The following is a 14,646-nucleotide window of genomic DNA, read 5'->3' on the forward strand; positions in this document are numbered from 1 at the left end:
AAAAAAAAAAAAAAAAAAAGCAAACATTTCAACTACTCCTATCCACCAAGAAAACTATGAAACAGAAATAAAGTAAATTGGGACAAAAGCAGCAGCATGATTTATACTACGGTTTTAAATAAAACCAACAGGCATCCCTAGCCCCAGAATGAAATGACTAAAAAGTGTAACTTTAAAATTTTTAAATTAAATCATTGAATAATATACCAGCATAGCCAAGCCAATTTTTCCTTCATCTATAAATGTTTATATTTTCATTGTTTAATTGTTAATGAATTATCTTTAAGCATTCAGACTGCACGTTTGACTTGCCATTAGACACTGAACATTTTCAACGTAAAAAATCTTACCTGCTCCTTTCTCTGAATCCATTATCTAGCAATTTTTGATGCTAATAATAATTTTTAAATAGTACTGGGCCAGACAGAGGCTCATGCCTCTAATCCCAACACTTTGGGAGGTCAAGGTGGGAGGATAGCTTGAGGCTGGGAGTTCAAGACCAGCCTGGGCAACACCTTGAGACCCTGCCTCTGCAAAAAGTTAAAAATTAGGCAAGGGTGGCAGTGCACGCCTGTAGTTCTACCTAGAGAGGCCAAGGCCAGAAGATCACTTGATCCCCAGTATTTGAGGTTGCAGTGACCTGTAATCACATCACTGCACTCCAGCCTGGGTGACAGACAGAGCACAACCCTGCCTTTAAAAAAAAAAAAAATTGTGAAGTACTTTACCAATTACAAAGGACGTTCATGCACACCACACCATCTTAGTAATGGGTACTCAACGCTTGTTGAAACTATTTTTTATTTCACATGAGTTTCCTCAGGCATAATCATTTATATGCTGCATTGCCAAATATAAATGGCTTCCTTCACTAACTCAAACAATTAAAAGTCAATTTATATCGGGACTGATTTTTTTTTATTATTATTACTTTTTTGAGAGACAGAGTCTCACTCTATTCCCCAGACTGTAGTACAGTGGTGTCATAATCACACACTGCAGCCTTTAACTCCTGGGCTCATGCAATCCATCTGCCTTGGCCTCTTAAAATATTGGGATTACAGGTGTGAGCCACTGTGCCCAGCTGGAATAATTTTTTAAATGTATGGGAAATAACATCTTTAAAGTTTTCATTACGATAGTAGACATAGTCCACATATTTATTCACCTCACTCTGCCTTTTAAAAGCATTCACTCATTTCTGAATTATTCTAGTACCATATTTACAACTCATGAAAATAACACACTGCTTTGTGAGATTTCTTGCACAGATACTTAAGTTTTTATGACTGTTCTAGTTCCTCAATTGGATTATAATCTAGCAATATATATATATGTTATATCCTGTGTTCTCTAAAGCACCTAACATAGTATTATATTCCTGGTAGCCACCTCAATAAATGTTTTATGAGTCATAAATATTCAAAAGTATTAGTGAAATTGCCAGTAAATACCTCTAAGGTATACAATAACAGAAGACTGATCCTAAATATAACATATTGGATGGAAAATCTGCTTCCTCACAAACAGTTTGCATTTGCAGATTAAATGTATTAAATATTCTAACGAAAATATTATCAGCAGGCAGATTGCTTGAGCCCAGGAGTTCAAGACCAGCCTGGCCAATGTGATGAAACCACCTCTACAAAAAATACAGAAATTAGCCAGGCATGGTAACGCACACCTGTAGTTCCAGCCACTGGGCAGGGACTGAAGCAGGAGAATCATTAGAGCCCTGGATGTCAAGACTGTAGTGAGCTGAAATCACGCTACTGCACTCACTCTAGCCTGGTGACAGAGTGAGATCCTGTCTTTACAAAAAAGGAAAGAAAATACTCTCGAATTAGATTATTTCTCTTACCTGATCAAAAAGAAGCCTAAGTTGCCTTTCAGATTCACCAACCCACTTGCTCAAACAATCTGCTCCTTTTCGCATAAAAAAAGCCACTTTTTTGTCTCCTTGGCTGCATTCATTAGCTAATGCTCTGGCGACCAAGGTTTTACCTGTGCCAGGAGGGCCATAAAACAAACAGCCCCTAGAAGAATAAAAAAAAAAAATTCAAGAAAAGTAAATTATGTTATCAACACTGCTGATAACCAATTTAAAAGGATGTCCCTCCCTCCCATATAATTTTGTATTGAAGTATAATTATTAGACATTGATAAAGCTTTTTCCAGTATATAGACAAAAGTTTCACTTTGCTAAGTCCTTAAATTACCAGGCTTTGGCAGACAAGAAATAGTTAAAGTACAGAGTAACTTGGCAAGATATACAGAAATTTTAAATGTGTTTCCCTATGACCCAGAAATTTCACATCTTTAGAATAAACAATGTAGAAATACTCAAAAGGAATGTATAAAGATAGATTTAAATGACTCTTTAATAAGATTTTCCATATACTTAAAAACATGAAAAATAAATTAGAACCAAATCTGAATAAAAAGTGCCTCCTTAAAGAAAACAGTCAGTTTAAATCTAACAGCCTATATGTATCTCTTCAGAATATTCTATTATTCTTTTTTCTTTTAAGATGGAGTCTCACTCTGTCACCCAGGCTAGAGTAGAGTGGCTCGATCTCAGCTCACTATAACCTCTGTCTCCTGGGTTCAAGTGATTCTCATACCTCAGCCTCCCAAATAGCTGGGATTACAGGCACGTGCCACTACACCCAGCTAATTTTTGTATCTTCAGTAAAAACGAGATTTCACCATGTTGGCCAGGCTGGTCTCGAACTCTTGACCTCAGGTGATCCACCCACCTCAGCATCCCAAAGTGCTGGGATTATAGGCGTAAGCCACCGCACCCAGCCATTATATTCTATTCTGCCCAATCTTCTTTAACATAATTTTCTCAGCTTTTTCCAATAGTTCACCAGCTATCCACCTCATTATCAGACACAAACTGTTCCTAAAAATAAATTATCAAGCTCACCCTATTTTAAAAATACCCCATCATCAAGTCAAAGAAACACATCAATAAAACTGTGCTTCCAAGAGTAAATAACATATAGTATCAAACTGGATGTACTGGGAGCCAAATTCAGGAAAATCCATATGGGCAATCTGGTTGTGTATTTAGGGCTCACAGAAATAATCTTATAGAGTGCCTGACTTAAATCCTGAGATGCAAACTTCAAGAGCACACTTAATTCCACGGCCTCTGGATCCTAACAATAACGTTCTATTTCTGTCATTGCTAGGACACATCAAATAAATATATACCCAATATTTATATTTATAGTCATTTACTCAATTAAATAACACTTGAGAAAGTAAAGATAACAATCATAAACATCTATGACATTGCTTACCTTGGAGGCTGAATTTTAAACTTTTCAAAAATTTCTGGATATAAAAGTGGGAATACTACCATTTCCTTTAGTGCATGAATATGATGGCTCAATCCACCTATGCTATCAAACCGTACCTTGGAAAGAAGGGGAAAGGTTTGATATAAAACCATTTTATATGTTTCATATAATTTTTTAAATTTATACAAGAGTCTTATAATTCAGAAATATATGCCTTCAGCAGAAGCTTTTAAACATAACTACAAATAAGCATAGAAAAATAAGGCCAAAAATAAAATCCAAGTTTACATTTCCGTTCAGGCAAATTAAGCTACCACTGTTTAATCAAGTAACTCAGAACCAGGATTAATGCCCAACCTAAAACTTTAATAGGTATCTATTGGAGATTTTTATATTACATGAACACGCTAAATGTTTTAATGGGCCGGGCGCGGTGGTTCATGCCTGTGATCCCAGCACTTTGGGAGGCCAAGGCTGGTGGATCACCTGAGGTCAGGAGTTTGAAACCAGCCTGACCAACATGGTAAAACCCCGTCTCTACTAAAAATGCAAAAATTAACCAGGCATGGTGGTATACGCCTGTAATCCTAGCTACTTGGGAGGCTGAGGCAGGAGAATCTCTTGAAGCCAGGAGGCGGAGGTTGCAATGAGCAATATTATGCCATTGTACTCCAGCCTGAGCAACAAGAGTGAAACTCCATCTCAAATAACAAAAGTTTTAATGGCTTTAAAAATACATAATTATTTTGGACATGTTTGTACATGTATTCTCAAAAGAGGCAATATCATCCTCACAGGGGCAAAAACTAGTTCAGGAGTAAGGGCAAGAAAAAGAATCTTAGCTATTTACAATAGTTTGCAGCCCTCCCAAGGTCAAGCTTACCTGACAAAATCTTATTCTTTAATATTTAATTTCTCTAGTCAGAAAGAAATTTGATTTTTTTTTCTTTATGGGACAACGATGAAAAAATGATTTTAAAAACACTGATCTATCACAAGAAGCAGCAAAGACTGTTCTTCCCACCCATAATAGCTAGAAGGCTTTGTAAGAAAAAAAGTGCATCAGATTTTAACGAAATAGCTCGCCAGGTATAGTGGCTCATGTCTGTAATCTCATCACTTTGGGAGGCCAAGGCAGGTAGATCACCTGAGGTTGGGAGTTCAAGACCTGCCTGACCAACATGGAGAAACCCCATCTCTACTAAAAATACAAAATTAGCTGGGCATGGTGGCACATGCCTACAATCCCAGCTACTTGGGAGGCTGAGATGGGAGAATCACTTGAACCCGGGAGGCAGAGGTTGCAGTGAGCCAAGATCACACCATTGCACTCCAGCCTGGGCAACAAGAGCAAAACTCCGTCTCAAAAAAAAAGAAGAAGAAGTTACTCTACTTGACTGGAAGAGACATCTAAAATTAACTAGATTCATTTATAAATGGGTGGATGAAAATGAATGAAACAAAAATAAAGATTTTTTTTTTTTTAAGGCAGAAAAGAAATAAAGCTAACTAGATTCAAAAGAGTAAAGTGCTAGTAAACCAAATAAGCAAAGACCATTAGGTAAGGTCTTCTGAGAAGATGTACTATTAGAAATGGGATTCAGGTTATATTCAATACTCTAGTTTAGGGCCTCATTAATAAAGTAAGACAGGCATTTTCCTCTATGACTTCAGATTAGAGTTAAAATTTCATCTTCCAGTATATATGCAATTCTATTTGATAACATTTTAAATATCTCATATGAAAGTCACTTACACAGTACAGAGAGATTCATGGGAACAAAGAAAAAAATATATCAAATAAATTCTTGGTTATGAAATAACCTTCCTCTAAAATACCCTCCAAAATAAGATACTACTAACAATGAGAAAGAATCTACCATGTCCACTGAGTCTTGTGTCCATTTTCATGCTACATACCTTCTCCAGGTGTAATCGATCATCCGTTTTCCAAAGTGACCCCACAGCTCTTTACATTGATGACCTGTATCTGAATTTCTAGTCCAGACATTTCTCCTTAATGCCAAACCTAAATAACCTATTATCTATAAGGTGCTTCCAATTGTGGTATACCTCAGATACCTAAACATGTATTAGTTAAATATAACTAATTAAATCATATCCCTGACTCAAATGTTTATTCTTCTTATGTTCCCTACTCAGAGAATTGAGCCACTTCCCATCCAGTCCATCCATTATCTACCTAGCTGCTTAAGCTAGAAACCTGGGTAATACTCTCAAGTTGTACCTTTCCCTCATTCCCAAAAAGCAATCAATTCACCAAATTCTGTCATTTCTGAATTCAATCCTCAATTCTTTCAAACCCAGTTACTTCTCATCATTATCCTACTTTCTTTCTTTCTTTCTTTTTTGAGATGAAGTCTCACTTTGTCTCCCAGGCTGGAGGGCAGTGGCAGAATCTCAGCTCACTGCAACCTCCGCCTCCCGAGTTCAAGCGATTCTCCTGTCTCAGCCTCCAGAGTAGCTGTAACCACAGGCACACACCATCATGCCCAGCTAATTTTTGTATATTTAGTAGAGACAGGGTTTCACCATGTTGGCCAGGCTGGTCTCAAACTCCTGACCTCAGGCGATCCACCCACCTTGGTCTCCCAAAGTGCTGGGATTACAGGCATGAGCCACTGCGCCTAGCCCATTATCCTACTTTCTACTATGACCACTACTCCAGATTACTAGACCACAGCAACATCCAGTCTCCCTAATGCCAGCCTTGCTTCCCCCAAATTCATTAACTATATCATAACCAGAGTGATCTACCCAAAATACAAAAGCATGAAACTAGGCAATTTCAACAACAGCCCATTGTTCATCATGGTTTATGAAGCCTTGCCCCTCATAACCTTCTCAGTCTCATTTCCTCCCTATTATATATTCCAGTAACACTGAAATGAAAATACCTAAGCACCACATGTGACTAGGGTTTTTAGGCAAAGCATATATGTTGAAACATTAATAATGGTCATATCTGAATTTTCTAGTTCTACTATGTGCTGCTTTAGAAACAAGAAAAATGCTTAAAAAATGAAATCTTCTAGAAAAACACTTATAAAACTTACTGATTTATCAATGTTCATTGGATCAACATCAGCCAAGCTTGCACCCACTTTCACTCGTTCTCGGAGAATACCACTAGCTAAATCCTCTGCTCTGAAGTTCATAGGCAAACATCTGAAATTTATAAAAGTCCAAGTAAAATTGCATTACAAGCTTCACATTTTTAATGTCAAAATAAGTTTACATCTTTGATGTGCCTTCATCTTTCTCTTTTTTCTCATAACCCAGAAAATAATATCAAAGGATTTCATATTTTTGCTCTACTTTTCTTAAATTCTTGTCAATGGCCAAAATTTAAGTTACTCACTAGATAAAGCAAACAAGATCATTAATCTATTTGCTCAAAGAGCCCAATCTATTCCATTTTAGGAAAATATCTTACATACCTGATATCCCATGTTATACAACTATAAAATAAAAATAAACCTATAAGTACTATAATATATGGGATTAAAATAAAATCAAGCTGTTGATTGACTTATTAATTAAGACAAGGTCTCACTGTTGCCCAGGATGAAGTGCAGTGGTGCAGTCACAGCTTGCTACAGCCTCAACCTCCTGGGCTCAAGTGATCCTCCCACCTCAGCCTTCCAAATAGCTGGAACTACTGGCAAGCACCACTATACCTGGCTGATTTTTTATATAGACAAGGTCTCGCTATGTTGCCCAGGCTGGTCCCAAATTCCTAGGCTCGGCCTCCCAAAATGCTAGGATTACAGGCATGAGCCATCAGTCCAACCTTTATTATAATATTTAAATTTATCCTCAGATAGTACATGAAGATGTCTACTCAGTTATATGATTGAAAAAACTGTCTTTCCCTTTTGTTCAAAGAAACTAGAGATCATATCTTGAACACTAAGCTTTATCTTTTGTATAACTACCTTAAGAGAGATCTCTAGCTATCTAAAATCCTATACTACATTATTTAACACATTATTTAATACAATACATTATTTAATTTCCCTGAATATAGTCGACTTCCTCTTTTAACTTTGGGTAAACACCAAACAATGACATTAACGGCCTCAAAAATTCTAGCATCTACAATGAATGAACTTCACTGAAGTTTCTGAATCCTAATTTATAAAAATATATTATCAAAGTAGATTATCAGAATAGTTCAAATTAAATAAGCATTAAATTCTTTTATTTAAACTTGGATTTTTCTCTTCATTTTCTTTCCATCATTCACATGAGAAATTCTTTTTTAGTATACAATCTACACCAATCCAAGCTTGTTTCCAAGACCGGCTAATTGAAAACTTGGTTATTTCTACAATAAATAATTTGAAACTCTAATTATTTACTCCTCCACTGAAAATTCTTTGAGGTTTTAGCGAGCCAAACAGTAATCAGTTAGTTACCCTAGTTAGGCTTCACTAGAGGGACCTGCCCAACCAACAACAAAAACAAAATAAATTTTTCCAGTAAAAATCCAAAGTGTCCTGAGATAATTCTATTAGAAACCATGCCTTACTCTGATTGCTATAATACTGTAATCATTACAAGCACCAAAAATCAACCTCATTAAATGGATTTAGATAAGAGAGGAGGTAAAGAGGAAAAGACAGACACTGTCATATAAGTTGGCCTCTCTGTTTCCCTTAGCTCTCCTTACTTTCCCTCTCCACAAATTATTTTATCACAAGTATTTTCAGACTAAGTAACTATGGGGAAATTTCCCAAGGTTAGATTTCTACTGGAAGAGAAACTAAGTAGACACCAAGTCAATGTCTTAATCTAGTCTAAAATATGTGTTGAATATCAATGTTATCAATGTGCCTATACGATATAGATAAGAAACTCACTAAAAAAAAAAAACCCTTATTTTTCCTTTTTCTACCATGAAAGTAACACTAAAAATTTTACTAACCTATTTCTTGCTCTTGCCATGCTCTTTGATTTCCTTCTTTCAAAGCGTTCCTCATCAGAAGAAGTTGTGTCACTACTATGAATGGCATGCTTCTTTCTCCTATTTAAAAACAGTAAAATCCTTAAAACCATTATAAGAGCAAACAACTTTTTAAAACACACTGTAATCATATCTACAATTAGTAGAAAATTCAATCAGCAAATATTTATTAGGATTTTTGCTCTCATACAGTTTACATCAATGAAGTATAAAGGTAGCAAGTTCTGAAGAGAAAGAGAGAAAAAAAAGGGCTGGCACGGTAGCTCACTCCTATAATACCAGCACTTTGGGAGGTCAAGGCAGGCGGATCACAAGGTCAGGAGTTGGAGACCACCGGCCTGGCCAGCATGGCAAAACCCCGTCTCTACTAAAAATACAAAAATTAGCTGGGTGCAGTAATTACGGCAGGGGGGCACCTGTAATCCCAGCTACTCGGGAGGCTGAGACAGGAGAATTGCTTGAACCTAGGAGGCAGGGGTTGCAGTGAGCTGAGATCATGCCACTACACTCCAGCCTGTGTGACAGAGCCAAGACTCCATTTTGGAAAAAAAAGAAAAGAAAAGAAAAAAAGAAGAATATGAAGTCTACAATTTTTTGAAAAGAATAATTCAGGCAGGGAGTCAGTAACCAACTTTTTTTTTTGAGACAGGGTCTTACTGTCACCCAGGCTGAAGCGCAGCAGCAAGCTCAGGGTTTACTACAGCCTTAACCTCTGGGGCTCATGCAATCCTCCCACTTCAAACTCCCAAACAGCTGGGATTACAGGCACATGCCACCACACCTGGCTAATTTTCGTACTTTTTGTAAAGAAGGGGTTTTACCATGTTGCTCAAGGTGGTCTTAAACTCCTGAGCTCAAGCAATCTACCCGCCTCGGCCTCCCAGAGTGCTGGGATCACAGACATGAGCCACCACACAGGGACAGCAACCAATTTAAATTACATCCAAATTTAGTGAATATCTGTCATTGTTTGATAAATAATATTAGAATCTCAGAAAAAAGTGTGTCTTTTTTTTTAACTCTATCTTTCCCAAATAGTCACAGTCTACACATTTAAAGAACAAAGGAAATATAATACACTGGGTTACAGAGTACAAGGGCTTTCACTTTCCACTTAAGATATTTCTATCCTGTTAGAACTTCTTATAAAATACATAAAATATTTTGAAGAAAAAAATAGTTTATAACCAGAACTATTATGGAAAGATTAGGTAATATGCCAGGCTAAAGTCATCACAAAGGAGAAATAATACTTAACAAATGTCAGATTATTAGTATAACTCATGATATCTCTAAGATATCTTAAAAATATTATAATAAAACCACCACCAAATTGTGTGCTTACAAAGTGTTCAAACTGAGTTCATCATATCCAAATCAAATGCTTCAACCACATCTTTTAAATTGCATATTCAGTTAGCAGTTCTATTAACAAGTAATTTGCAAAAAAAAAAAAAACCTCAAAAATCCCTTTTTGCCCACCACATAATCACTGCTTGTAAATATCCATTATGACATCTTTTTCTCCATCCCTACCTAGGTTTCACTTACCACCTGCCTAGCCATTTAACCACCTCAGCTCTGCTTTACTTAAAAAAAATAAAAAGAAAATTTGCCATGATCTTACATCAGATCTTGTTATCTCATGAACTGCTCTCCATCTCTGCAATTTTAAAATTTAATGGCCTACTCTTTGAACACAACCTCCTAAAATACCAACTTTCAACTCATCAAGGCCTGCTATGCCTGAGCACCCATTGACTCACAGTCAACTCCTTTCGTGGCTTCATTTTCTGTCAAGCTCACAGTAAAAGCTATTACTTCAGTTTTTAATCTTCCTACCTGACTCTGTCTCCTTTTTCTTCCACTATACTTGCTAAATTCCAACCCTGTACCAATCCAAGTAATAAAAGTGCTGAACACACTAATGAAAATCCACACAACCAGACAAGGTGGAATCATTGTCAGTAATTTATTACAAGCACAAATAGCCTTCAAAGATGTCCCAAAATCTGTGCATCTGTACTCCACTCCAATGCCCACATGGCTCATTAGCAACCCAGGTTTTTTCAACTTCTTCTTGAGATTCTTAACCCACCTCCTACTCCTTCTCTGCTAACCAGAATCCTTTTATTACCTTCTGCACTCATTTTTTTGTGGGGGAAAAGGGAATTGTTTCTGTTTTCATTTTTGTTTTTAGATAGAGGGTCTCACTGTGTCATCCGGGCTGGAGTGTAGTGGCATGATCATAGCTAACTGCAGGCATGTGCTTCTGGGCTCCCACAATCCTCCTGCCTCAGCCTCCCAAAATGCTAAGACTATAGGCACGAACCACCACCATGCTTGGGCCTGCATCAATTTTTTTTTTAATTGCACATCACTCCTATATTATGCTGATCTGGAAAAAGGATTTAGTACAATTATGTTCAAATGAAGACTGGACCCACATGGCAGGGCCAAGAAACTAGAACGTGATTCAGAAATCGTCAGTGAAAGACACACTTGGACAGGACCAAGAGGCGTTTCACTGCCACGAAACAAGGCAAGGGAGGGATTATAAAACACATAGCAGGAAGCACTCCTACCCCTCAGAGGTAAAGAAGCTTATCCCATATTGGTATGAGGAGTGGCTTATTTTCTGACAACCACATGTGGGACTATTTCAGCTGCCATGAGAAACCCCAGAAGGGTTATTGTTTTGTATTATTTATATATACCACACTTTTTTAAAAAAATGTAAAAGTAAATGTAACACATAAACTAAATTCAGGATTAATCCCAACCTTCTAGAGCCAGCTCCTCTGGGGTCAGGGAGGAAACAGTTGTTGCATCACAATGCAGGTTACATTCATCTTCCACTGGAATGATTAGAATTCCTCAGCAGTGACCTGACTACAAAGAGCACAGGACCGGCTCCTGGGGGCAGACAGGCTCTCTTGTTTCTCCTCATTGGTCATGGCTTAGCATGGTTCCTCCCTACAAGTCCTTAGTAAACAAAGCACTCATAAAAACCCAAGTCACGACCTTTAAACTCTCTTGGACAAGGAGAGCTTTTCCGCAGCTCGGACTGAGAACCCAGTGCCCTAGAAGTGCTATTCTGACTAGATTGTATGAAGTGAGTGGGTGCACGAGACAAAATGGCTAAAATGAAAATGGGAGCCACTGGTCCCCATCTGCAGCTACAACTCAATAGGTCTACAGATGTGGTCAGTGTGACATGTGCAGGAGAGACGGGTGGATGGACACAATGGGCAGGGAAGGTGCTCCTGGGGACAGTAGCCTGCCTGCTGGCCTTCAATTCTTGGCCTCGCCCTGGGCAGCCACAGCTTCCATAGCTTTACGCATGGTCTCTTCATTCCCCAGGAAATACAAGCACCTGATGGGCTTCAACTTCTTGTCCAATTCATAGTCAATGGGAATACCAGTCAGCAGGTTCAGCTCCATGATAGACTCTTCAGAAAGACCCTCCAGATGACTCACAATGGCCCGCAGGCTGTTGCCCTGGGCTGCAATCAGTACCCATTCCCTATCCTTGACCTGGGGAACTATTTCTTCATTCCAAAAGGACAGAGCTCTGGTAATAGTGTCCTTCAGACTCTCACGGGAGGGTAGCTGATTCTCTGTGAGGTCTGCATACCTGCGATCCTTACTAATGTTGCTGTAGAAAGGATGGTTGGGCTCCATTAGAGGTGGTGGGACATCATAGGAGCACCTCCAGATCTTCACCTGGGCCTCACCATGCTTTGCAGCAGTTTCGGCTTTATTGAGACCGGTCAGACCCATAATTCCGCTCACTGAGGCACCAAGTCCTCACTACAGGCAGGCACATCTGATCAATGGCATCTAGCACTGTCCACAGGGTCCGGATTGCTCTCTTCTGCACTGAGGTGAAGCAGATATCAAACTCACTGCCAGGATCTCGCAGCACCTGCCTGCCACACTTCGCCTCCTCATGGGCCGCTGGGCTCAGGTTAGCATCATACCAGATGCTGAAGCGGTTCTCCAGGTTCCAGGCGCTCTTGCCAGGCCAGATCAGCACCAGTCTGTAGGTGGCCATGGCAGTGGCTTGGGGAGGCCCTGCATCAATTTTTGATGCTTCCCAACTCTTCAGGAAAATTGTTACAAAAATTATCTACTTATTCTTTGCAATTTTGATATTTATCCTCTCCTCTACTTTTTTCTCCCCATCAGGAAAGTTCCCAAGTTTATGTATGTATTGGGCCTATAATATATAGAAATGTAATAAATTTGCCAATAACTGCACAGAAGGAAGTTGGTAGGAGCAAAGTTGTATTAGTCTAAGAAAATGACTTCAGTTGGTAAACTGAATGCATAAGAAAAAAACCAAGAGAACCAAAAATAGTAAATCAATTTCAAAGTTAATACAGCAATACCTATAAACATATAATCATCCCTCAGCATATACAGGAAAATGGTCCCAGGACCCTTGTGAATGCCAAAATCTGAGTATGCTTAAGTCCCTTATATAAAAATGGTATAGTGTTTGCATATGGCCTACACACATGCTCCCATACACTTTTTTTGAAAATTTATCAAAGACAACGTTAAGAGTTAACTCCTATATATTTTAAATCATCTCTAAATCAATTATAATACCTAATACAACACATATGCTATGTAAATAGTCACTTTGCTGCATTTTTTGTTGTTGTATTGTTGGCATTTTTTCTCAAGTATTTTTGAGGCCTGGTTGGTGGCATTCACACATGCAGAACCCATGGCTAAAGAGGGACGACTGTACTTGCTAATATTTCTTCTAGCAGCTTCAGTAAAAGCCATTAAATCATATGAAGTAATAATTCCGACAAGGTATTATTAGTTCTGTTAACATTTTTAGGTGTGATACAAATAGTAATACAACAAAGAGTGGCATACATAATTTCCCTGTAAAGAACTGAAAAGCCAAAATTTTAGTTGGGGCCAGGCACAGTGGCTGATGCCTATAATTCCAGCACTTTGGGAGGCTGACGTGGGCAGATCACTTGAGGTCAGGAGTTTGAGACCAGACTGGCCAACATGGTGAAACCCCAGCTCTACTAAAAACACAAATATCAGCCAGACATGGTGGTGCATGCCTGTAATCCCAGCTATTCAGAAGGCTGAATCAGGAGAATTGCTTCAACCCAGGAGGTGGAGGTTCAAAAAAAAAGAACTTAAAAGCCAAGGAGTTGGTGGCTCATGCCTATAATTCCGGCACTTTGGGAGGCTGAGGTGGGCAGATCACTTGAGCCCAGGAGTTTGAGACCAGCCTGAGACAGCAAAACCTTGTCTCTACATTAAAATATATATATACAAAAATTAGCAAAAAACAAAAGCAAAGGAGTCTATATATACACAAGATATACAAAACTAACTCAAACCATATACAAAAATTAACTAAATAAATCAAAGACCTAAACATAAGAGATATAACTATTAGAGGAAACCACAGGAACAAATCTTTATGACCTCTGAGTTGGCAATGGATTCTTAGATATAACAATAAAAGCATAAGCAAAAAATAAAAAATAGGTAACTTGAACTTTGTAAAAATTAAAAGCTTGGCTGGGCACAGTGGCTCATGCCTATAATCCTAGCACTTTGGGAACACTTGAGCCCAGGAGTTCAAGACCAGTCTGAGCAACATGGCAAAACCTCATCTCTACAAACAATGCAAAAATTAGTGGGCATAGTGGCGTGTGCCTGTAGCCTCAGCTACTCGGGAGGCTGAGATGGGAGGACTGCTTAAGTCCAGGAGACTGAGGCTGCAATGAGCCAAGATCATGCCACTGCACTCCAGCCTGGGTGACAGAGCAAGACCCTGTCTCAAAAATAAAAAATAAACTTTTAAAAGTAGAAACTGTCCTTTGTTTCTACTTTCTTCTAAATGTAAAAGAAAGGATAATTAGGGAGAAAAAAGTATCAAAGATTAACTTGAGTCAATGCTTCAAATGAAAGCAATATGGGTTACTCAGATTCAACTCTGCTAAGAGACTAAAGAGCTATGTAGCTTCAGGAAATTAAAAAATAAACTTTTAAAAGCAAAAACTGGCTGGGCACAGTAGCTCACATCTGGAACCCCAGCACTCTGGAAGACCAAGCAGGGTGGATTACTTGAGGTCAGGAGTTTGAGACCAGCCCACCCAATATGGTAAAACTCCATCTCTACTAAAAATAGGTAAATTAGCTGGGCCTGGTGGTACACACCTGTAATCCCAGCTACTCAGGAGGCTTAGACAGAATTGCTTGAACCCAGGAGATTAAGGTTGCAGTGAGCCAAGACTGCACTACCGCACTCCAGCCTCAGCAACAAAGCGAGACTCCATCTCAAAAAAAAAAAAAAAA

General features: G+C 38.5%; 1 protein-coding gene across 4 annotated transcripts in view; it reads right to left on the bottom strand.

The window, feature by feature from the left end:
• Positions 1-14,646, bottom strand: part of ATAD2B (ATPase family AAA domain containing 2B) — a 186,756-nt gene that overhangs the window by 124,015 nt on the left and 48,095 nt on the right. For all 4 annotated transcript variants that reach the window (XM_017526651.2, XM_017526643.2, XM_037737676.1 and 1 more), the window contains exons 9-12: positions 8,263-8,361; positions 6,389-6,500; positions 3,312-3,427; positions 1,862-2,036 (exon numbers count right to left, since the gene is read on the bottom strand). In XM_017526651.2, the coding sequence (XP_017382140.1) occupies positions 1,862-2,036; positions 3,312-3,427; positions 6,389-6,500; positions 8,263-8,361 (502 nt within the window). The remainder of the gene's footprint in view (positions 1-1,861; positions 2,037-3,311; positions 3,428-6,388; positions 6,501-8,262; positions 8,362-14,646) is intronic.

Source organism: Cebus imitator, unplaced genomic scaffold, assembly GCF_001604975.1.
Source record: "Cebus imitator isolate Cc_AM_T3 unplaced genomic scaffold, Cebus_imitator-1.0 Scaffold1, whole genome shotgun sequence".
Taxonomy (NCBI): Eukaryota; Metazoa; Chordata; class Mammalia; order Primates; family Cebidae; genus Cebus; species Cebus imitator.